The 23,826-nt window shown below is 45.4% G+C and overlaps 4 protein-coding genes across 7 annotated transcripts; 2 read left to right on the top strand and 2 right to left on the bottom strand.

The window, feature by feature from the left end:
• The first annotated feature begins 464 nt into the window (after positions 1 to 464).
• On the top strand, positions 465 to 4,050 carry clrn1 (clarin 1). Its single transcript, XM_067246615.1, has 3 exons — positions 465 to 763; positions 2,635 to 2,814; positions 3,657 to 4,050. The coding sequence occupies exons 1-3, from the start codon at positions 511 to 513 to the stop codon at positions 3,920 to 3,922; spliced, it is 699 nt and encodes a 232-aa protein (XP_067102716.1). The 5' UTR covers positions 465 to 510; the 3' UTR covers positions 3,923 to 4,050.
• A 1,277-nt stretch (positions 4,051 to 5,327) lies between these two features.
• On the top strand, positions 5,328 to 13,569 carry mindy4b (MINDY family member 4B). Of its 3 annotated transcripts, none has more exons than XM_067246274.1 (13): positions 5,328 to 5,347; positions 7,066 to 7,169; positions 7,356 to 7,383; positions 8,496 to 8,681; positions 9,318 to 9,437; positions 10,834 to 10,931; positions 11,076 to 11,241; positions 11,809 to 11,874; positions 12,076 to 12,146; positions 12,320 to 12,392; positions 12,546 to 12,722; positions 12,980 to 13,160; positions 13,362 to 13,569. In XM_067246274.1, the coding sequence occupies exons 2-13, from the start codon at positions 7,066 to 7,068 to the stop codon at positions 13,502 to 13,504; spliced, it is 1,413 nt and encodes a 470-aa protein (XP_067102375.1). In that variant the 5' UTR covers positions 5,328 to 5,347; the 3' UTR covers positions 13,505 to 13,569. The 3 variants fall into 3 exon arrangements, with proteins under 3 accessions (XP_067102375.1, XP_067102377.1, XP_067102376.1); XM_067246275.1 differs by lacking the exon at positions 5,328 to 5,347 and adding an exon at positions 5,719 to 5,829; XM_067246276.1 differs by lacking the exon at positions 11,809 to 11,874.
• On the bottom strand, positions 13,529 to 16,062 carry tsen34 (TSEN34 tRNA splicing endonuclease subunit). 2 transcript variants are annotated; one of them, XM_067246277.1, is made up of 4 exons: positions 15,490 to 16,062; positions 15,191 to 15,329; positions 14,391 to 14,660; positions 13,529 to 14,221 (listed from the first exon to the last, which is right to left on the bottom strand). In XM_067246277.1, exons 1-4 carry the CDS (start codon positions 15,817 to 15,819, stop codon positions 14,037 to 14,039), a joined length of 924 nt encoding a protein of 307 aa, XP_067102378.1. In that variant the 5' UTR covers positions 15,820 to 16,062; the 3' UTR covers positions 13,529 to 14,036. The 2 variants fall into 2 exon arrangements, with proteins under 2 accessions (XP_067102378.1, XP_067102379.1); XM_067246278.1 differs by having other exon boundaries at positions 13,530 to 14,221; positions 14,391 to 14,657.
• Positions 16,063 to 16,339: 277 nt separating this feature from the next.
• Positions 16,340 to 22,286, bottom strand: eif2a (eukaryotic translation initiation factor 2A). The gene is made up of 14 exons (XM_067246935.1): positions 22,255 to 22,286; positions 21,696 to 21,765; positions 21,510 to 21,581; positions 21,269 to 21,387; positions 20,961 to 21,060; positions 20,711 to 20,793; positions 20,305 to 20,378; positions 19,950 to 20,094; positions 19,445 to 19,561; positions 18,559 to 19,133; positions 17,997 to 18,110; positions 17,624 to 17,746; positions 17,147 to 17,212; positions 16,340 to 16,770 (listed from the first exon to the last, which is right to left on the bottom strand). Exons 1-14 carry the CDS (start codon positions 22,280 to 22,282, stop codon positions 16,705 to 16,707), a joined length of 1,752 nt encoding a protein of 583 aa, XP_067103036.1. The 5' UTR covers positions 22,283 to 22,286; the 3' UTR covers positions 16,340 to 16,704.
• Between the last annotated feature and the right edge of the window lie 1,540 nt (positions 22,287 to 23,826).

Genomic DNA, 23,826 nt, shown 5'->3' with positions numbered 1-23,826 from the left:
CCCTGAGACGCTATCAGTCTTTCTATTGGTTCAGAAGTCTTTACAACAACGTTATTGTCCCTTGTGTCACGTGGCCAATGAAGTTCCATCAATTATGTTCAAGCGCAATTAACTTGACATTTATGACGGCTGAGGGAACCGGATAGGACCGTCCTCATGTCTGCTGTCTGTCTGAGCAACCCAGTATCGACTCCATCAGACGTTCAGGTTTTTTTTCTTCCGGGGCGCTTCTCATCTCCGTAGCTGTCCTCGAGGAGAGCTCCCCGAAATTTAAAACCCTGGTTACTTGGAGACGACCAGCAGATGAACCGCCAGTGTAACTGAATACTCACCGGACATTTTAGAACCGAAACACGCTACTTTTACCGATTGGACTTGATAAGAAATTAGGCTATCAGGGAAAAAGTCATGATTTGGACTCGGACCTATTTTCCGTTACAGAAGTCACAAACGGGGGAGAGCGCCTCCGGGAGATGAGCAGCCTGGGTTAGACTCCAACATCGCCTCATTATGCCAAATCGACAAAAGAAGATCATATTTGGCATCGCCGGGGTGTTCAGTTTTGCCTGCGTTCTCATTGTTGCTGCAGCCATGGGCACGCCGTTTTGGGTAAACGGGACCGTTCTGTGTAAAACAGGGGCTCAACTAGTTAACGCGTCGGGACACGAACTAGACAAATTTATCGGAAGGGTAAACTACGGCCTGTTTCATGGACAGAGAGTAAAACAGTGTGGACTAGGCGGAAGACCCTTCAGGTTTTCGTGTGAGTATAGGCCTGGTTTATTTCACGAGGAGAAATTGGTTGAATTGTGTCTATTTAAAGATTAGAGATCAGTTGAAATATCTTGTTTGCCTCCTTGCTCATATATAATTCAAAGCAAATAACAATGAATGCAACAAGCAGTGACGTCAGCCCCATTAATAGTTAAAATTACATTAATAAAATACTAAATTATTTATATGATAACAACAAACATTAGTTATAATGATTGATCATTTGGTTAAGGTTATGAACACTTGACGTTTTAATGGTTATAAGAGTAGGTGACACTCAAAATATATGTCCCTTGGCTGTTGAATTGGTTGAGTGGCTTGGAAAATTACTTGGTCGTTTTGGACGGCATGGAATGAAACTAAAGGCACATGGAGAGTTGACTCTCTCTCTCTCGGTTATCAGAACAACAACAGTCCTGACAGAGTAAAAAGATGCCTATGATGTAAATCTCTTGGAAAAGCTTTGGCCCTTGCATGAGAGGCTAGCACAGCCTCCCTTAGCAGCACATTTCAAAATGTTATTAGGTCCACTTGGACCTAAGCTATACAAACACTCAACGGGTCAAATAAAAACTCTTGGTGTTAAATTAACTATTTGAAACCCATAAAATAGGCTTTTATCAACAGATCCAAACATGCAAGTGAAGTGAACAGTTAACCGAACTGTCTTCTCCCCCTCTCATTGGTCAACAGCCCTAGGAATGGAGATCAAATGTTGCAGTTCGAGATTTCCTGAGATAACGACACATTTTAGTTGGCGAACACAGGGAGTCTTTGTTGAACGATGTGACATAAGCATTTTTGCACTAATGAGGGTTGGAGTACACTCAGAATGATTTTCTGCTTGACTAGACAGCCCATGTAGCCTACCCTTTGGTTCTGATAAACAAAACCAGTTTGTTCACTTATAGGCCATCTGTCCTTGTGTTACTACTGTATAGATATACGGTATAGATGCATTTCCTCTGAACGATTTGATCTATTCTAGAAAACACTCTCTAGCACATTTACTGTTTACATTTAGTCATTTAGCAGACGCTCTTATCCAGAGCGACTTACAGTAAGTACAGGGACATTCCCCCCGAGGCAAGTAGGGTGAAGTGCCTTGCCCAAGGACACAACTTAATTTTGCGCGGCTGGGAATGGAACCGGCAACCTTCTGATTGGTAGCCCGATTCCCTAACCGATTAACAATATATAGTGGAACAATATATTGCAATACAAAAATGTTACAATATGTATCGTAGAGTTATGGCAATATTTTTACAATATGACGTCCGTTTGATCCTATTGGTTGAGCTACCAGCTACGACCTACTCTGCACCTGCGTCATGCGTGTGTAACGGGTGTGAACCTGTGAAACTCACTCCTCAGGTATATAATAGGCCACCCGCGTCAATGAATAGCTAGCTTTTCTTTGGCGTAGTTGGTAGTGGTCGCGCTTGGCATGTCAGAGGTCGTGCGTTCGAGCCCAGCGAGTGACAAACGACACCTTGTTGTGACGGAGCGTGGCTACGTCTGTTACATACCGTCACACGTGCATTCACTGCATTCACAGAAATCGCTTGAACTGAGTGAACTCAATTGTATGTACAACAAAGAAAACGATTGCAAATGTTTAATGTTTTGGAAAAAATCTGTTAATTGAATTTGTTTCATTAAAAATGATGTTAAAAATATCGCGATACGTATTGTATCGTACACCCAGTATTGTGATACGTATCGAATCGTGAGCAAAGTGTATCGTTACACCCCTAATAACGATCATATCAGTTCTACAAAATATTGTGTTCTCTCTTCACCCTCTCTCCCTCTCTCCTCCCACCCCTCTCCACGCTGTCCTCCATCTCACGTTAATAGTTTTCCCAGACATGCTGGATTTCATCCCGGCGAGTCTTCACGTGACGGTGATCTTCTTCTGTGGTGTGCTAATCCTGTTCTCCTCCGTGGCGACGGCGTTCTTCATGTTCAACGCCTTTGGGAGTCCGTACGAGACGCTGCATGGGCCGCTGGGCCTCTATCTCTGGACCTTCGTCTGCTGTGAGCTGCACATCAAATCAGATTTAGACTTGTTTAGCCCTTTTCACCAGCAGTGTCCCAGAGGGATTCACAGATGCCCACAGATCAGCACCTCTAACTAAGCTAAACCCTCAAGGAAGACGATGTAAAACTCAGGGTCAACAGGAAACGCCAATATGCGGTTTTACTGAGACTGATACATATTCAGACAGTGTGTGAGTTTTTAGCCAGGTGATGTTCCAAGGTTAGTGCAGTGATGTTTCTAGGTTAGTGTAGTGATATCTCTAGGTTGTCCCTCACAAAGTGGGACTCTTTCCAGACAGTTCTTCAAACATGTATCAGGTGTGTCTAATCAAGGCTCTGTGGGGAGTGGACTATTCAACCACTGAATAACAGACCCAATTAAGAAACTCAGCACCAGAGCTACTAAAGATTTATTTCCTGAGGTGGGGGGTTAATTAATCAATGTTGTTGCCAAGTACCAAGAGCCAAGACACAGATTCTATTTGGTCTCTGTTACTGAAAGTCACTATTGTGAAATGACACCTCAATTTACTGTATCCATGGATACAAAAGGAAAAAGGTGTAGGCGCTATAACTTGATGTGTGGATTAAGTGTTGTGAAAAAGAGCTACACAAATAAAACATGATTAGATTGAATTTAAGTGTAAAGGAATAGCAGATAGTAGAACTGTCCAGAGTTGGTTCAAATCCCGCCCTGGCTCTTTGCTGCATGTCTTCACTCTCACCTGCACTCACACACTTTACTTACAAACTACCAAATAAAGCATAAAAAATGCATATCTGTCCTGTTTTCTTCACAGCAATTGTGTTTCCTCAACCAGTGTTTTCTTTCATCGCAGGCTTCTGCAGCTGCCTGGTGATGACCCTGTTCGCGTCCGAGGTGAAGATCAATCACCTGTCCGACAAGATCGCCAACTTCAACGAAGTCAACTTCGTCTACAAGACGTACACGGAGTGGTACGATCACTCCTTCTGGATAATCTTCCTCACCTTCCTCCTCCACTGCCTCAACATCCTGTTGATCCGCGTGGCCGGGATCCAGTTCCCGTTTCAAGAGGCCAAAGAGTTAGCAGTAAACACGGGCGCTGTGGATCTCATGTACTGACTACTGCTACGTTGTTTAGTTTTACCCCCCCCCCCCCCCCCCCCCCCCTTAGCGACACCGAGCCTCCCCTATTAACTAGCCTCTCAATAGAGAGTCTTGAGGCGTGCGTCCACCTATTTGAGCGCTGTTGAAAGGACCGAAGCTAATCGGAGCCTCTTAAGCCTGTTCTTGTCCTCCAGTGACAAGCTAGTCGTCTTTTCCATGAGAATAAGAGACTCACTCGGGAACTCCCGGCGAGAAAACCGTCTTGAATCTCCTTAGATTGGTGGGGTTGGTTTTTCCATCGTATCGTTAATTGCGGTGTCTTGTTGCCGTAGATGGTGGTCGAATTAGAGGCCCGGATTTCTCTCAGCCAGTGAAAGGTGGATGCTTAGCCTACTTTCCCTTCTTTTATTCTTCATGTGTTTTTATGCTGTAGGTGTCCTTGGGTAGCCTAACAAGCACAGTGATAGCCTACACTAACATTCTTCCGGAAATGTAGGCTAGGATGTTTGTTGAACAAAGTTGTATTAGTTCTGTCCGCTGTAATAGGTTTAATTATAAGTTAGGCTAACAGAGTAGGCTTATTTGAAAAATGTTTTGGTCATTAATTAGCCTGATGAATTCGTCACACAATGTGCCAATTATTATGATTTTATAACCGGTCAAAGTTAAACTTATGTAGCATTTATAGGGCTCATGTTTTGTTTATAGACCTGTTTCTGGCAGTGACAGATGTAACGTCAAAACATTTGTTTAAAGAATTTCTGCCCGCTGTTCATGTGGCTCTGTTTAATAAAATATTGATATTTTACTGTGTAGAACCTCTTCATTCATAATCACACTTTAAGCTACATTGCTGAAGAAGCGGTTATTCTACTGGTACATTTTCAGTGGCTTTCCATAGCTTTAAATATCAAACCGTTTGATCAAACTTTCCAACCTTCTATCATTCTCTTTGTCTCCATCTTTCAATCTTTTGATTGTTCTGTTAAGAGTATTTTTTTTACCACAAGTTGGCAGTGAGGTCAAACCATTTGAGACACACAGAATCCAAGCAAAATAAGAAAAAGATCAATCTCATCTTTTCAGTTAAACAGATAAAATGCCTTCTACAAAACAGTAGTAAACAGTTTTAATAGTTGCCATGGTAGCCTTATGAAACATAACTGACAGACATGATAGGCTACAATTAAAGAGGTCACTCCTGCAAGCTACACCGTATAGGAACGTTCAAAGTTGTCTTTGAGGTGGCTGTATCTTAGTAACCTGATCATGAATATGCAGCTCCGCAGAAGCATATAACACAGACAAGTTAGCCTGGCTCCTTCAGGGAAAAGTAAACAAGAATAGTTAAGACTACAGGGTTGGATCCAGTTAGACTTGTATGAACAGTTCTTATTGTTGCCCTTCATAGCTTTGTCCTTGACTGCACTGTAAAACACGGTAAGATTTTGTGCTATTTGGCTGTGGTAGTATAGATTTATGAATGAGTTCTTAATAAAATTATTTGTTGACTTTAGAGTAGCCTATGATACACCTTGTCTTTATAATATTTTGTAAATGTGTTTATTTCTGCTAGATGTGACTCATGCATATTTGCTGTTGTTACAAAAAGGTCAACTATTTACATGACTAAATTATGATGTAATCTAAAAAATAAATTTGCACGGCTAATAACTCAATATTTGTGTTTTGGATTTACAGTGTGCTTGGTCATGCCATTTGCTAAAGAGAAATCTGTTTCAGTCTTAGATGACAAAAAATAAATTAAAAAAATAAACTAGTAATAGTAGGCTACTGCACTTTAGTTCAATGCATATTTCACAACCTGTTCCTTGAACATTTTGGTATTGCCTAGCCTGTGGAAAACTTAAAACAACCACCACCACCCAGACAGGGCAAAAGTACACACATCCTTCACTCAGGTACAGATACTCATGTTCTCAAAGACTCAGGTAAAAGTTGAAGTACTGACCACACTTTTTCACTCAAGTAAAAGTAAATAAGTGTGGGCTCTGACATACACTTAAATAAAAAGAAGTCATTACTACTACCCATTTTTGTAAAATGTTGTAAGAAAAATTGTGAGGTATTGATACCAGGAAGTACAGACTTAAGTACAGTAACAAAGTATTTACTTCCCATCTCTGCAACCATGTAACAACCGTGTAATAACAACATAATAAATGTGTAATAACAGTGTAATAAAAGTGTAATAACAACATAATTACAGAGTGATAACAGATAGGCAGAAATAAAATTATCATGTCACCACATACAGATTAAAACTAAGTAAAGTAAAGAGCCTGGTTGGAAAATGTAAGAAGTAGAAAGTAGGCCTATATATATTTATGACAAAACAATTATGACTGAATGTAAAAAGTTGTCAGAATAATATCTATAGTGAAGTAATAATGTCCGAAAAATAAATAATGAAGTACTGATGTCAGAAAAATAAATAGTGAAGTACTGACACCAGAAAAAACTCTAATCACGGTCTTGGAAACGGAGTTTGTTTAGCAAGACACATGTTTAAGACGTCTCTTTCCCCGGAGCCTGAGATGATGTGGGTGGCGGAGTTTCAACATTTGACCAGAAGATGGGGGTAGGCTAGTGAGGAGCGCTACTGTAAACTGGAGCTAAAGAGCCTAACTGGTCGGAACACACAGTCACGTGCGGCCTCAGCACAGGGACCAGGCTACACAAAAATACTTTATCTCTTTGAGATAAAAAGAGAGAAAAAAGCATAGCCTAGCCCTACTATTAGTAGCCTACAATTTAACGAATATTTTGCAGAATATGTTATAGGCTGTAGGCCATTATAATATGTGGTTGGTCACAAACTACAAGCCAAACTTCTCTGGCCATTTATATACAACTGGTTAATTTAAAAGATACGTTAATTGCAGCGGAAGCATCACAGACAGTCCTATATTCATAACTGGCGAGAGCAATTTTCTGACAATGTCTAGCAGATAAAAATGGAGTCCAAGGTCGACTAAACTCCGGAGTTGCACGCAACTCCGTTCTCCGTGGGTTTTTAAACTTCCCTTTCGGAATGATCCACTTTTGAACATCTTCTGAACAACATGAGGCTGGATACCAGACAAGGTGTTAATCGTCGCGGGTCACATCTTGTTGACTTAATATGTCCCTTGCAGATGGACGAAGATTCAGACGAGGTGAACCGGAAAGCCGAACTGGACGATATTCTCAGTCAAATTGCTGACCTCGACAAATGGAGAGAGATCTTCAACGCTCGCGGGTAATTGGCCAATATCAAATATGTGTTATTTGATCGTCTTCTTTAACTTACCAAAATATTTTTTACTATATTATTATGTTCCCCCCCCCCCCCCCCAGAAACAATGCAATACATTTTATATTTAAAGAAAACAAGCTCCACAACGTTACTTCTCATCTCTTAATAATTGTATCATTTTTTCCACAGGTTGGAATTACAACATTGTATTATGAGAGTGAGTGGATCACATTTACTTTTCTAATCCCCGTTTACTTATGCAGTCGTGTCTACTCAAATTTGTTTTTTGTTAGTTCATTTTTACTTTCCTCACACTTAAACTTATAGTCCACTTATAGCCCAATATCACCTAACAGAGCGCTTATCCCTTACGGACGGGCTACTTTGTCTTCCCTTTGGCACTTAGTTTTTTCACAATGTATGCTTCATGTTTTGGTTGCTCGCAATGTTGGGGCTATCTCGTTGTTATGATCAGTGACCTATGCACTTTTGTAAAGCTCTCTCGTGGAAGTCGCTTTGGATAAAAGCGTCTGCTAAATGCATAAATGTAATGTAAATGTAAATGTTCTCAGGTAGCTTACAGATAATTCTGTCCAATGAGAACGTGTAACTGTGCGAGTTGTGCGCGGGCCCGGGGGTGGGATTCCACGTAGAGGTTCTCTATACGGTGTAGTCTCGTCACCGAACTTGATCTGTCTTCGGAAAAGTCCCGGCCATGCTCCCTAAAGCTACAGATATAGTTACCTTCTCTCGCAGTGAGGCAGCGTCTCTTCCTCCAGCGTTTCCCGGTCTCGTCTATCTCTAGCTCTGTCCCGGCCTCATTCTCTCCCTCACGCCGGCTCTTGTTCAACCAACCTCCCGCCGGCTGCATGTCGATGGTAGCGGATGTGTAGCGCCTGTGTGGGGTCAGGTTTGAGCCCCAGTGATGACAGATTACGCACAGCTTCTTCACAGCATCAGGGTCCTGCAGCCCTCCAAGCTCAGCTACATAGAACTCCTGCAGGAGGAGGTGAAGAGGAACCCAGACGTGAGTGATGATCGTGATTCCACCTTCTCCTCCAGCTACATCTCATCTCTGTGTGTTGGGGTGTGGGGTTTGGGTATAGCTTGGTGGTTAGAGGATTTGTCTGCAGATCAACAAGTCGCAGGTTTGAATATATGAAATATGAAATGTAAAATACAAGTGCAGATCTTTAGGGCCTCAGGTGTCCTCTCTCTTACTCGTTTTTTTCCCTTTATCTTTCTGTCTCTTTCTATCTCTCCCTGTCTTGCTGTGTCTCTCTCTCCATCTTGTTTGCTCTCTCTTGGTATCCCTCCCTCTCTCTCCAGAGGCCAGTGGAGTGTAGCCCCCGGCCCGAGGAGGAGAGCGGGGAGGAGGGATCAGGACGGTCTCCCTCCAGCGTCCAGCCTCCTCGCCGCCACGCCGCCCTGCTGGCCGCCCCTTACTCTATCCCCCGGGCTCTGGCCGTGTCCCCCCGCATCGGAGGACTTCCTGTCACAACCGAGCTGGCCGCGGTGAGTCTGGGGATGTACTTCCTGTCACAGCCAAGCTACTTCCTGTCACACCCGAGCTAGCCACGGCAAGTCTGGGAACCCGAGCCGGGGTCACCTGACACCCGCTCTCCCTCCATTGCCGGCCTGTCTGCTGCTCTGTAAACTGCTGCTTTGTGTGTGTGTGTGTGGGTGTGTGGGGTGTGTGTGTGTGTGTGTGTGTGTGGGGGGGGGGGGGGGTGTGGGTGTGTGTGTGTGTTTGTTGACCAAGACAAAAGACTGGCAATATGGCCTTCTCATTTATTGATGTAGCTCTTAAGCAGTGGATTGAGTTTGCAAGTGTGGTTTCTGGAAAACAAGCAGGCATGCAGAAGAACAAAGACAGTTGTCTGAAAAGCATTTACAGCTTCTGTCAAGATTAGCATTAAGCCTAGATTTAAGAGGATCCATGCCTTACTTACCTTTGATGGTATTTATCTCTTATCCTCATGTAAACACACTCAGTAATCGGTAATCACATAGCAGTAATCACATATAATCAAAAGATAATAGCTAGAAATTGATTGTAAGATAGCAAGACAACTTTATATTGAAATTGTAAGGTTTGATAAACAACAGCGCTAAGTTTTTTAAACCTGTGTTTGGATTCTTATTTCTTAGAACCTGAGGAAGATATTATTCGGGAACACCTTTCACGTCTTCAACTACGAGTGGAAGAAGTCCTTCTTCAAGTTCCGGGAGCCCTACTCGGATCTGTCGTACGCCCTGGAGGCAGAGAGGGTGAGAAAGCATGATGATGATGACATACAGTATCCACCTGGACTGGGAGAGAGAGACAGAAAGAGAGAGAGAAGAGGAAGAGAGAGGAGAGAGAGGTACAGACCAGGAGAGAGAGAGACATAAATCAGAATAAGATTAAAGAGTAAAACAAGCAACTATTGAATATTGTTCATGCTCCAAACACATTCCAATAACTTCTTAAAAAATCTTAAACATACTTTTAGCGGAAATAGATTTTGAAAGAAGAAAGAGTATGTATTATTGACCCTATCTCTTAAATGCAGTATGGTATCAGTTTAATAGTTTATTAATCTATATAGTATAGTTTACACTGAATATGTGCATACACACACTACTATAAATTATTTATAGTTTTTAACTTTCCATATTAATGACAGAGAATCAAAGAATATTCTGATAAGATTGCACACCAGCAAAGACCTAAGGGTTACCCTGGAAACGCTTACGTAACCACAGTGACTTGAGAAGGCCATTCTGTCGTATCCTCCCAAGAGTTGATTATACACACTCAATATTTTGACCTTCCGCACCTCTCGAAGGATCCAGTTTCCAGAGGACAGTCTTACTGAACATCCTTCACCTTAGTCTTCACCTTAGTTTTCCTCTGAACTGCCACTGAGTAGACACCCAACACCAATGTAGCAATCACCTGAGACAGGTGAGGGCGTCTCTGCGGTGTGACATCCTCGCTGTCTCATCACAGCTTAACCAGAGGGCAGGCTGGAGACAGACTGGTCTTGGTCTGGTGGGCTGGGTGCTGTCTGGATGGTCTTGCTCTGGTGGGCTGGGTGCTGTCTGGATGGTCTTGGTCTGGTGGGCTGGGTGCTGTCTGGATGGTCTTGCTCTGGTGGGCTGGGTGCTGTCTGGATGGTTCTGGTCTGGTGGGCTGGGTGCTGTCTGGATGGTCTTGGTCTGGTGGGCTGGGTGCTGTCTGGATGGTCTTGGTCTGGTGGTTTTCTGAGGGATGGAGGATGTGCCAGGTACCTAACACAAAATGTTCTGGTGCAGGACTGGTGATTCTACGACCAGCTCCAGATATAGGGACTGAATGTTAGTGTCTTTTTTGCGGAGGAAGCTAGCTGCCAAATCTTTGGTTAGACTGTAATATACACAGACACACATTAGTATAAATACTTTGTGTTGTATATATTAGGGCAGGCACTACTATAAATATTTCAGACTGTGTATATGAAGGCATACTCTACTATACTGTATAAACTGTAATTAGAGGATATTAGAGAAAGGTTGGTCTGGACTGATTGGAGCTGAGCAGTGCAACATTAGTGTTATAGAGCTAAGTCTCTGATATTCTGGATAAAACTGTCTTTTACACTACTTTTTAAAACAATTTTAACAGTTGATTTATTTGATCCAGGGTGGAGCCCGTGCCATTCAAATGATTGTCCAGGCAAATATCATCAAATACCTGCTTTTCACACGACATCCCAACTCAGAAGCCTGCAGAATGCAGAGGTGAGAAAGTAAAGGTTTCTGCTACAGTCCAGTATAAACACGTTAACTAATGAGGAATATCATGAAAATAGCTTAATCATGAGAAGCTTATGATAAGTCCTGAGACAGGACATGAAGTATACATACCCAGTTCTGTGTGTCCAGTCTGAGGGAGGTTGGAGAGAAGGATCAGGAGCGAGCTTTAGCGGCGGCGCTAGCGGACATCCTGTGGGCGGCCGGCGAGGAACGGAGCGCCATGGTTTCCTTGGTAACGTCAGACTACTGCATCACGCCGCACCTGGACTACAAACTGGACAACTTCACGGAACGAGTACGACGATCTTCTCCTCCCCCCCGAACTTCACATCACAAATCAAATGTGATTTGTTTAGCACTTTTTACAAGCAATGTAACAGAGGTCTTCCCATACCGACCATAAACTAACCTGTATGGAAGGAAATTGGTGACATAATGTTTAGAGTTTTAAAAGGCATTGAATACTTAATAATAATAATGAAATGAAACACCACCGAATGTGTTGGTTTTGAATTCAAAATTGAAATATGAATATATTTCAATGTAAAAAATAATAACCTTGGCGGTTATGACAGTTATGACATACCGCCTGTATCATTCCTCTCAGTTCAGAACTAGTCAGGTGGCTGAGCGGTTAGGGAATCGGGCTAGTAATCTGAAGGTTGCAAGTTCGATTCCCGGCCATGTCAAATAACGTTGTGTCCTTGGGCATGGCACTTCACCCTACTTGCCTCGGGGGAATGTCCTTGTACTTACTGTAAGTCGCTCTGGATAAGAGTGTCTGCTAAATGACTAAATGTAAACTCGAGAAGTTTTTTTTAAATGTTTGTTTATTTAGCTTTTTGTTTTTATTCATTTGCAGCTACAGCTTTTCAGTTTCAACAAGAAAGACGATGTCAGGAAATTCCTCTATGAGCACATTCAGTGTGTGAGTTATGTTCTTAATTTTTATCCACGTGAATATGAAAATACTGGGACGTCTGTTTTCAAATCACATCAAACTTTATTTTTGAAGCCCTTTTGACAAGCAACATCACTAGAGGGCTTCACAGAGGCCAACAGGTCAGCACCTATAACCAAACTCTATTCATGTTAACACTAGTCTCGTTTGGTCTGCCTCTCCCTGCAGTTTAAAGAAGAGGGGAGCCATGGAGTAATCCTGTTTCTCTACAGCCTGATCTTTTCAAGGACCATCAGAAGGTAGATATTATGCAGTGTTACAGTACTGTCAGGTTCACCATTCTGTTACGGTACTGTAAGATGTACTATGCATTGTACTGTCAGGTTCACCATTCTGTTACAGTACTGTAAGATGTACTATGCATTGTACTGTCAGGTTTACTATGATAAATAAACCCTGTCCCGTTTCCCAGGTTAAGAGAGGACCTGGATGGAACCACCAGCCACCTGTTGTACCTGAGCCTTGGCAACTTCGTGGGTCGTCAGGTGAGCCATGTGTGTCTGCGCCGGCTTCGCTGGAGAACAATACCTCCAGGTAACGGTTACTGTTTGGCATTCTGCACCTGTGGGACTCAGATACCTCTCTCTCTCCCCCATCCTCCCCCCCCCCATCCCCCCACCTCCCTCCTCCCCTCCCAGGCGTTGCTGAACCTGCTCCTGACCGGCAGGGCCAGTCCCAATGTCTTTAACGGCACCCTCCAGTACGGGGAGGATGGCAGCACGCTGGAGCAGCCCCTCCACGGGGTGCTGGCTCGCAGCGACGTGGGGTACCTGTACTGGAGCCGTGAGGAGGTGGAGCGAGCCAGGATGCCCCTGGTACAACCCCACCCAACACCTAACACATTCATCTCCCCGCAACTATAAAGTTGTTTCTGCATCCTGGCATCCACCACCAAATGACGTTACCTTCTTCCAACACACCTGATTCAAATGAATGGGTGGTTATTGAGCTCTGCAGAAACCTGATAACCACCCATTCATTTGAATCATGTGTGTTGGAAGAGTCGTGCAGCACAGGGGGTCCCTGAGGACCAGGGTTGAAGGTGTAGAAGGTGACTCTCTGGCGCCCTCAGGTGGGCAGCATGCTGAAGACACCTCGCTGGCCCATCTGGGTGTGCAGCGTCAACAGCACCTACAGCGTCCTGTTCAGCCCCCAGCGCTCCCTGCTGTCCGACTGGAAGATGGAGCACCTCTTCCACATGTACTTCTACAACGGCCAGCCCTCCCAGACCACCACCACGCTGCTCACCATCGGTACGCTGGGTACGCTGGGTACGCTGGGTACACTGGGTACACTGGGTACGCTGGGTACACGCCAGTTACTACTCAGTTCACTGGTTATTTATCACCATCCGTCCTCCCCCTTCAACACTCCTCATCCTGCCTCCCTCCCCTTCCAACCCTTCTCCCCTCCTCCCCACCATCCCTCCCCCCTCTCCATCCCTCTCCCCCCAGACACCCACTCCCACCACTGGGAGGTGGGCTCGGTGACCAGCCCTGCAGACCTGGAGCGGAGGTTCCCCTCTGTGGAGATGCTCATCAGGACCAAGTGGGAGGGCGCCGCCATCGACTGGAACGGAACCGTGCCGTTCTTCTGACGCGTGTTCACGTCCGCTCGTGTCTAACATTACTCATAAATAAAGGCAAAGGAAACCTAACTGTATTTAACAGATGTGTTTATCTAGTCTGCTCAATTACTGGCGTTGATCCTCCAGTTCAGGCTAAATGATGTCCCTCAGTATAGAGAGGGAAAATGATAATACAGGTAAACACCTTATGATTGAATCACACTAACATTCAGGACAAGTCTGTTTCTGATGCAGTGCGTTCTTTATCGCCCCCTGGTGGGCCGACAGGGGATCTACACCACAGCAATGACCACATCCTCTCAGTGACGAGAGAGAGATGGTCCAAGCACAGCCACTGACATGAGGTCCGATGTCAGACACGCTGGCAGTCCATACACACGTCTTGAGCGACACGGTGGTTCTAGATCATTCCGCTCCACTGCAGAGACGTGTACAGCACCTCCTCCTCTAGATCATTCCGCTCCACTGCAGAGACGTGTACAGCACCTCCTCCTCTAGATCATTCCGCTCCACTGCAGAGACGTGTACAGCACCTCCTCCTCTAGATCATTCCGCTCCACTGCAGAGACGTGTACAGCACCTCCTCCTCGGCCGGAGAACACAGCAGCACTGTTTTCTTCACGTTGGAGCCCAGCCGCGCCACGGTGAGGACGTCGCTCACAGGCAGACACTCATCCAAGTCGAGGCATACGGCGATGAAATGGGCGTGGAAACAGAGAGGGTCACCTGAGAGAAAACAACAACAACATGAAGCAGACACTTCTCCACAGCACAAACAGACGTGGGATTTGAACCTGCAACCTCTTCGTCTGCAGATTTAAAAGCTCTAACCACTGAGCTATACCCATCCCCCTCACACGTGTAAACATACCCCAAACACGTAAACACAACCCACCAGGATACACCAGGAAGTCTCCTCCGAACTTGCCGGCAGAGGTGAGGCAGAAGCCTCGTTGCCTCAGGTCTCTGAAGACCAGGAACCTCGTCTCCGAGCCTCGTTCCCGGGGGACCGAGGGGGAGGCGGACAGGAAGTCCCTCTCCTCCGGGCCGTACTGGAGCCCAGCAGAGGCGGTGCACAGCTGCACTGTCATGGCCGCCCGAGGGAAGGAGAAGCTGCGCTGCAGGTCGTCCAGACGGGAGAGGAGGGAGCTGTCTGAGGGGGCTGCTGGGACACAGGAAGAGCAGCATCTCACATTTAGTCATTTTTTACATTTAGTCATTTAGCAGACGCTCTTATCCAGAGCGACTTACAGTAAGTACAGGGACATTCCCCCTGAGGCAAGTAGGGTGAAGTGCCTTGCCCAAGGACACAACGTCATTTTGCGCGGCCGGGAATCGAACTGGCAACCTTCAGAACTGGCAACCTCACAACAGGAACAGGATGGATGTCTGTGTGTTTGTGTATATGTTTTTGTGTGTGTCTCTCTCTGAGAGGGAGGAAGATCAACTCCTCATCTTTCAACATGAACAGTATCTACGTGTGTGTGGTGTGTGTGTGTGTGTGTATATGCCTGTGTGTGTGTGGTGTGTGTCTCTGACAGGGAAGCATCATATCAACTCATATTTCTGAACACCGACACACATTGTGTGTGTGTACATGCATGTGTGTGTGTGTGTGTGTGTGTGTCTCTCTCTCTCTCTCTGACAAGGAGATCACACCTGATCTTTCTGAACATGAACAGTGTGTAGGTGTACCATTTTGTTTCTCGCTCATAACTCTCAGAAGGCAAGCCTTCCTGTCCTCGAGCGCCAGGGCCTTCTGCTCCTCAAAGGTTCCATCGAGATCTGCGTGGTACTGGTCCACGCGCTCCCGGTCCACTTCTCCGGCCTCAACCTGGCAGGAAGCAACGTCCACAGACGGCAAAGGAATGATCACAAGGCAGAGACGTCGAATTTGTTATTTTAAAATGCCGCTGCGCTACCTACGGGAGCCGGACGGGAGACAAATCTAGCGAATTCAATTCATGAAAATGATCTTCAGGTAAAAGTTTTACCTGTGGGTCAATGGGAGGGATTCGTACACCTTCGCCTATCTCCTCCAGCAAGCGTCCCTCTTCTTCCGTCAACTCCAACGGTCTCCCCAACCTGCAGTTCTGCCGGGGCTGTCGCGCTAACGAACCGACCAAAGATCCGATGATACCCCTCTCGCGAGCAGCCTTCACCTCAGCTGCACGCCACACTAGAGGCGTGGATTCACAGAAGTTAATACCGATCACCGGACGAATTTTTTTAGGGCCATTTTCGGTCGTCTCTCCTTCTCCCTCCCTCTCATCAAGGTTACGCTTCAGGAGATCTGGAGCTGTCGAGCTGCTCTGCTCTGCCATTTTTGTCACTGAAAGGAAAAGTTTACCGCTTGGGTGCAATCAAGTCCCTGGTCTCAACATGCGTGTCGTTTTGGAGACCATGACGAAAACATCCTAAACTTCCTTCGTCCACTGACTGTCAGAATGATTCACCATAGCAACAACAGTGTATAAAATATGAACAGTTTAATGTCTACATGATTATAACTATGACAGGTAGTCGCGTGTTTAGAAGTGAATAAAATATGCTGCAGCACTTCCTGGTGGATGGGCGGAGTAGGTGATTGGCAGGTATGTCCTCCAATGAAAACGCCAAACTCACGTACTCACGAACGCCTATAAAATATCGTCTTACCAATGAGCAGGGGAGCGTTGAACATTATTCATAATATCAGTAGCCTATTAGTGTAGAAATAATTTCGCTTTGGGGTTTTAATTTCGCACAGCACAACCATTTATGTATCACAATATGTCTATGTATTAACATATGGTTCAAGTTAAATTATCAACCTTAATTTAAAATCATGACACCAAAAAAACGTTTTGCTTTCAGGAAATGTGAACAATTTATTGTGTTCAAACAAGCGTTAATGTAGTTTTCAAATTGCCTGCTGGAAAAAAATAAAGTTTTAAATGGATATGTACAATCCAATTCTGAACACCAAAGAGCCTTGTTGGCTTTTAAATCTGTACATACATTGCATAGCAATAGTACCTTGGATGGTATTTTGTTTAATTCTTGGGAATACGGCTCAAAAGAATGATTATGGTTAAGAAATGAGACATTAAGTGAAATGTGTGTTTGGAGTGCGTTGCATTGGCCAGAACATCCCAGATGCATCCAAACTGTCTGTTATCTGATGAGTGGCGTTGAACTGTTGTATCCTGAACCCAAGAGGGAAGGTTCTAGACTCCTAACTCGAGATCCTCCAGTTCTTTCAACAACTGCGCCTCCTTCTCCATCTTGTCAAGCTTGTGGATGAAGAAAGAAAAAACAAAAATTAATGTTTGATGTCTCACAGAAGACATTGAATTGAGCCTTTCATAGACGCTCAATTCACAAAACCCATACTGTCATCAGGTTTCACTAGCTTCACTTTTAAATTTCTCACTAAATCATCATCAAGCTATATATAAATAAAAGTTACTATTATAATTATTGGGGGGGGATGGGTATAGCTCAGTGGTAAAGTATTTGACTGTATATAAAGCGACGTGCAATGGGGATTGATCTACAGTCTAATACTTTACCACTGAGCTAAAAAATAAAAGCAATGTGTATATATAAAATTATTTTAAATTATTAAATCATGTTCCACTAATATCATGCATCAGTAAACCTTCCTACCTGATTTTTCTGCATGGGTTTCCCAGATGACTGCTGTTCTTTCAGTTCATCTATAGCTTTCAGTTTCTGAAATAAAAACAAACCAACATAACGTCACTCCCAAGCCTTTCCTAGCGCTCATCCAGTACACAGTAGCACACAGCAGCAGCACACAGCAGCACACAGCATAACCTGCACAGTCCTGGGATATAAAGCATGCTGGTAAATGTGTTCAGACTGAACCTGATGTAAGCACAACTGACTGGGTGGGACCAGGGAAGTCAGTGCAAAAACATCAGGGGAAATGATTTATAATCACAGGTAATCCTCACAGCTCAGTGTCCAAAGATCAACATACTTGAACTTGGACACAGCGAAAAGCCATGAGAGATCATAGGTCTGGAAGGGCCTTTTCTCTCTCACACAGCACAAAGCACCAAGGTGTATAGCCAGCCCTGTGAAGTCAAACAGGCCGACATCTCATTCTCCCCCACTCACCTTCTTTAGGTTTTTGATCTTCTTGTCCAGCTCGGGATCACCAGAGGTGGCCTGGGTGCTGCTGGCCAGGCAGGGCTCAGACTTGGGCTCAGACTGGGCTTCTGGGACCTCTGGCTTGGTTTCCTGGAGGCACAGAACACTAGAGTTTAACTGCCCATCCTGTTCAGCTGACATACCTTCCTAACTGTTCGTTTTAATTTTAATTTGGCTTCCACTCTCCCCCTCCCTTCCCCCCCCCCCCCCCTCCCCCTCCCTCCCTCGCCCCCTCCCTTCCTTCCTCCCCTCCCTCCCTCGCCCCCTCCCTTCGCCCCCTCCCTCCCTCCCTCCCTTCCTCCCTCCCCCCCTCCCTTCCTTCGTCCCTCCCTCCCCTCACCTGTTTGGCTGCCTTCTTGGCCTCTCGTTTCTTCTGGTTCTTCAGAGCCGTCTTGGAGAGAGGCTTGTCTCCCGTGGCTCCGGGCCTCATGTCCTGTGGAGGCTCCTCCTCATGCTGTCAGAGATAACGGCAGGATAACCAGTTATCATGCTGTCAGAGACAACCTCAGTGTGAACCAGTTATCATGCTGTCAGAGATAACGGCAGGATAACCAGTTATCATGCTGTCAGAGACAACCTCAGTATGAACCAGTTATCATGCTGTCAGAGACAACCTCAGTGTGAACCAGTTATCATGCTGTCAGAGATAACGGCAGGATAACCAGTTATCATGCTGTCAGAGACAACCTCAGTATGAACCAGTTATCATGCTCTCAGAGACAACCTCAGTATGAAACAGTTATGCTGTTTGAGATAACAGACAGACAGGTATACAGACAGACAGACAGGTACACAGACAGACAGACAGACAGACAGACTGTAGACAGACAGGTAGACAGACAGACTGTAGACAGACTGTAGACAGACAGACTGTAGAGAGACAGTCTCGGCAGGTGACGCACCAGTTTGGAGCTGGCGATGACAGGCTTGTTCCGCAGCGCTGGCGGCCGGTACGCCTGGGCCGGCTTGGTTTCCGTGGTTCCCAGCTCGCTGGGTGCCGCCTGGTACTTCACCGGCCTCTCGGGGAACGCCCCCTCAGGGAACGGTTGCCATAGCACCTGCCAGAGCTCTGCCCCTGGGGGCGTGTCCTGCTTGTAGAGCACGGCACCAGTGTAGTGCCAGATCTTGTAGCCGTTGCTGACCCGCAGCCTGGGGGAACAGGTCGCCGTGACGACGTGCTCGCCGTCGGGGCACCAGGAGAAGTGGGTGGAGTTTGCCGCCTGTGGTTTGCACACCTGCTTGTACTTCTTGACGTCCCACACTTCCATCTGGCCCTGGAGGTTCCCGAAGCCGGCCAGCACCAGGATGTGGCCCTGGGGGCTGTAGAAGACTGCGTTCCTGGGACCCGTCCCAAAGTCGAACACCGGGTCGCACTTCTGGTTGAAGACGGTGGCCTTGGCGGGCATGAAGCCGTACACCACGCAGAACTCGGAGGAGGAGGGGCTCCACGCCACGTCGTAGATGGGCCCGTTCTTAGCTGGGTGACACACGCACATATTAGCTTCTTCCTGCGGACGCGTTTACCTGAAACAACTGGGGGGGAGGTACTGGGAGGGGAGGGTTAGGGGGAGGTACTGTCTAGTGGAGGGTCTGGGATGGTGGGGGAGGGTCTGGGGGAGGGTCTGGGATGGTGGGGGAGGGTCTGGGGGAGGGTCTGGGGGAGGGTGGGGGGAGGGTCTGGGGGAGGGTGGGGGGGAGGGTCTGGGGGAGGGTGGGGGGAGGGTCTGGGGGAGGGTGGGGGGGAGGGTGGGGGGGAGGGTGGGGGGGGGGTCTGGGGGAGGGACTCACGCAGCTGCACGGCGGCGGTCTCTCCGTTTATAGCCAGGTAGTGCAGCGTCTGCTCCCCGTAGTACGACGCCCCGGTCTTATCCACCTCCGTGCTGGCTGTGACCAGCACGGAGGTGGCTGGGGACACACACAGGGTCAGAACCACACACACTGCTACACACTGCTACACACTGCTACACACTGCTACACACTGCTACACACTGCTACACACTGCTACACACTGCTACACACTGCTACACACTGCTACACCCTCCGTGGATGGGTGAATCTGCTGATGGATGATTTTGTTGATTGAATGGATTAATTTGTCATTTGGATGAGCGATTCACGAGAATTAAATATAAATGTGTTTGTCGCCATGTTGAGCGATGGAGACACGGATCTCACCATAAATAAATAAAAGCTTGTTTGCCATCAACGAGCGCTGCAGTGGTTTGTTGAAGAAATTAATGAATATATTAAATAAACAAATCTTTTTCATGGATGAATTCTGATTCTGACCAACCTTTTTTGTTCCACAGCATAGCAACTCTGTCTGATTTGAAGAAGCTCTTGTTGGCGAGTGCCGAGTTGGGGCCTCCGAAGTTGGGGTACTGGTAAAGCCGGACGAAAGAGGGGGCTCCTTTGCTGCCAGGAACGTAGACAGCCACCTGCCACACGGGGAAACACATCTAGATACACCCTGTAACGGAGTCTCTCTCCCACACACCTCACACACGCCTCACACACACGCCTCACACACACACCTCACACACACACGCCTCACACACACACACCACACACACACACACGCCTCACACACACACGCCTCACACACACACGCCTCACACACACACACACAGTGTGAGATACAGTGGTACCTTGCAGGGCTGGGCTCCTGGAGACAACTCAAACTCTGATACTTTCTGCAAGTGAAGTTTATTGGCGATAGTTCCTACAGAAACACAAAGTCATTATTTTATTTTTGTCGTGGTTAAGTTTCCACCATGATGGTACTACTACTCCAAATACTAAGATACTCTGCAAATACAGTACTCCAGAGGATGTGTACTCCAGAGGATGTGTACTCCAGAGGATGTGTACTCCAGAGGATGTGTACTCCAGAGGATGTGTACTCCTGGGGATGTGTACTCCAGAGGATGTGTACTCCAGAGGATGTGTACTCCAGAGGATGTGTACTCCTGGGGATGTGTACTCCAGAGGATGTGTACTCCAGAGGATGTGTTAGGGTGCCTCTCAGGAGAAGCCGTACGGCAAGATATTTACCAAAGTCATTGTTTTCAAAGAAGTGCAGTTCGTTGTTGACACTCCTGACAGCTATTTTCTCATCATCTGTCCAGCTGGGACACCTGGGGTTCAAAACAAAATCCATGCAATGGAATTCAAAACACAAGCGATGACATGGTAAACTGTATTTTCACACAGATTGTTCCTAACAGTAATAACCACGGCAACAGGAATCTGATCTCCAGTTGTTTTGCAAGATACGAGACAGAGAACTTGGAAGAGAACTCACCAACCCTGCACCTTCTTCTGATAGAAGGCTTTGAGACAGGCTCCATTCTGCAGATCCCACAACTGCAAGTTGGCATCTCCTTGAGGGTTGTCCTGGGTTTCTAGAAACAACATGAGACTCAAACATGTGCATCAGAATGTTTAATACTGTTTATTCACATAATCTAAGATGCACAACTTCCAGTTGCAAAGCTAGCTATCTGCTGTGCACTAGCATAGCTTCCTTGATTAACGACAGTGTGTCATATGTAAGGACACTGCACATAACCATTCAATCCCAGATGCCATACAAGGCATCACTAGACTTACTGCTGTACGGTTGCCAGGTGGCCAGTACAGAGTTGAGAGGAGAGAACTCCAACATGGAGGTCTTGGGGAGATCAAACGACCGGACTGGCGAGCCATCAGAAGTCTTCACCACGCTCACCCTGGGAGACAACGAGTTGTGAATGGTACAGATCTAAACGTAATCAACTTTAATTACCGCATACATTTGTTATATGGTTTAAATTAGGTTTCCACCTTGTAGTATTGTAACAAATGTACTTACTTTTCGCCATTGCACCATGCAAACAATGTCCCATCTTTGCTGAAATCCTGATATTTACCTTGCCGGGTGTCCCTGGTAATTGAAGGTGTGCAAAAATATAAACTTTTACTAAAATGTATAATGTCGGTTTGTAATTCAATTAATAAGGACGTAAATTGAATAGGGGATTAAAGAACGTATTGTTACCTTTCAAAACTAGCGTTTTCCTCACAGGCTGGCGGTCCGCGGAGCAGTGACGTCCCGTCCGATCCCCGGACTAAAATCACAACAGCAAGCTCTTACATGCAATAGTTCCAGGACCTTGTCCCATATCAAGATGTAGACAGCCAGTCAAAAGCACGGGTACAACTCGGCACTCCTAACTTGAACTACAGATTAGCCTACAATCACTGAGTTGTGCCGTTTATCAACAACCAATTAGCCACGTAGTAGTGGCTATAGATAAGACCATCTATTCCAAGTTAGTTGACACCCTTTAAATATCATATACTTCAGGTTGAATCATAAATACCGGTAGTTACGTGTAAACTAGCTGGCTCTAACTATCATACTCATAGCTGACAGGCTAAAGAGCTAGCTACTGACTGCAGAGCATAAGGTTGCATCCACTAATTACTCAACAACGTTGATCTTTAGATTTTGTGACATTCGTAGAATGTGTTTTGTGCGCTAAAACAAGGTTCACATTTGAACAAGTTCGTAAACATGAAACGCAGTGAGTTGACGGCACTATGAAATATCCCACCTGCTAAAAGTGGAGTGGGGGGCGCCATGATGTACCGGAAAAGGAATCCGCTGAAGGAAATGCGGAAAATCTCTCAGAAGAAGGGGCGTGTGATGTCTGTCATCATCGTGAACAAGTAAAGAATAACTATTTATTAAGTTAACATTTATTTGGAATGTTGTTAGAATTCCACACACTCTTTTAATCTGTTGTGGAAATGTGTTTATGCTCTGAAAAAGCGGAAGTGTGCTCTTGTCTTTGACTAGAGCCATACAAGCACAAAAAAACAATTTCCTCCCGTTGGGAGTCACCACAAGGATGACAGTACTCTACACATTAAACACAACTGAACTGTGTCAATCATTTAGAATATTTTATTTGTATTTACTTTATTAACTTAAGTTCTTTGTAATGGATTGGAATCATTAATGAAGAAAGTTGGATGATGGTCCCATACGAAGTTCAGTTATGAAGGAATTTCAATCCAGTATGGGTTTGTGTCTCTGAGTGCCGGTGCACCGCCCTCTACTGGAGGTAATCACAACTGCACTGCCAGTGTCTTCAAAAAATAAATAATTTCATATCATTTTGGACGGCAGACAGTCATCTGACTAATAACGAACACAGTAGCAGCGCGTAGGAATGTGTCTGTTATGAAACTGGCCTCGTCCTTTCGCGGTGGAATGCCCTCCTATCGGGCAAATAATTGGATTTAGCCGTGATTACGAAATCACAGTAAAGTAGGCCTACACACGGCAACGTTCGTTACTCACACAAGGTCACTTTGTCCGTTTTAGTGAATATAGAAGAAATGGAAATATAAACGTGTGACCATGAATGTCGATTAGGCTACAGGACTGTTTTGTTTGTGATTTACACCCAAACTACCAAAAGACTAAAAAACAGTCATCTGACTAATAACGAACACAGTAGCAGCGCGTAGGAATGTGTCTGTTATGAAACTGGCCTCGTCCTTTCGCGGTGGAATGCCCTCCTATCGGGCAAATAATTGGATTTAGCCGTGATTACGAAATCACAGTAAAGTAGGCCTACACACGGCAACGTTCGTTACTCACACAAGGTCACTTTGTCCGTTTTAGTGAATATAGAAGAAATGGAAATATAAACGTGTGACCATGAATGTCGATTAGGCTACAGGACTGTTTTGTTTGTGATTTACACCCAAACTACCAAAAGACTAAAAAAATAAACAAAGTAGGCCTACACATTTACTCTTTATTTTTATTTTATTCATATATTGATCGTTTCTTCTTTAGTCTAAACAAAGATTCAAAATTTCAATAACAATGACTATATCGTGAAAGACAAAATGAGAACAAATATACACTATATAAAAGACGATTTGACACGAAAACACCAATAATGAAAAAAGTAAAAACCACAAATAAAATGTACATTTAAGAGAAGAAAAAAAAAGTCAGTGAGAAGCAGTTGGTGTTTCAGCTGAAATCCCCAACCACTAACAGGTATATTTCCGACGCACGATCATGAAAAAAACCTCAATCCAAAAACCAATACTCAATCAATGCATCGATCAGTCTAGCAACAGTCGATCCATCCTGATGCCCGGGT

This window comes from Osmerus mordax, chromosome 11 (genome assembly GCF_038355195.1).
Source record: "Osmerus mordax isolate fOsmMor3 chromosome 11, fOsmMor3.pri, whole genome shotgun sequence".
NCBI lineage: Eukaryota > Metazoa > Chordata > Actinopteri > Osmeriformes > Osmeridae > Osmerus > Osmerus mordax.
The sequence above is the reverse complement of the archived record's forward strand: the minus strand, read 5'-3'. Positions and strand labels throughout refer to the sequence as shown.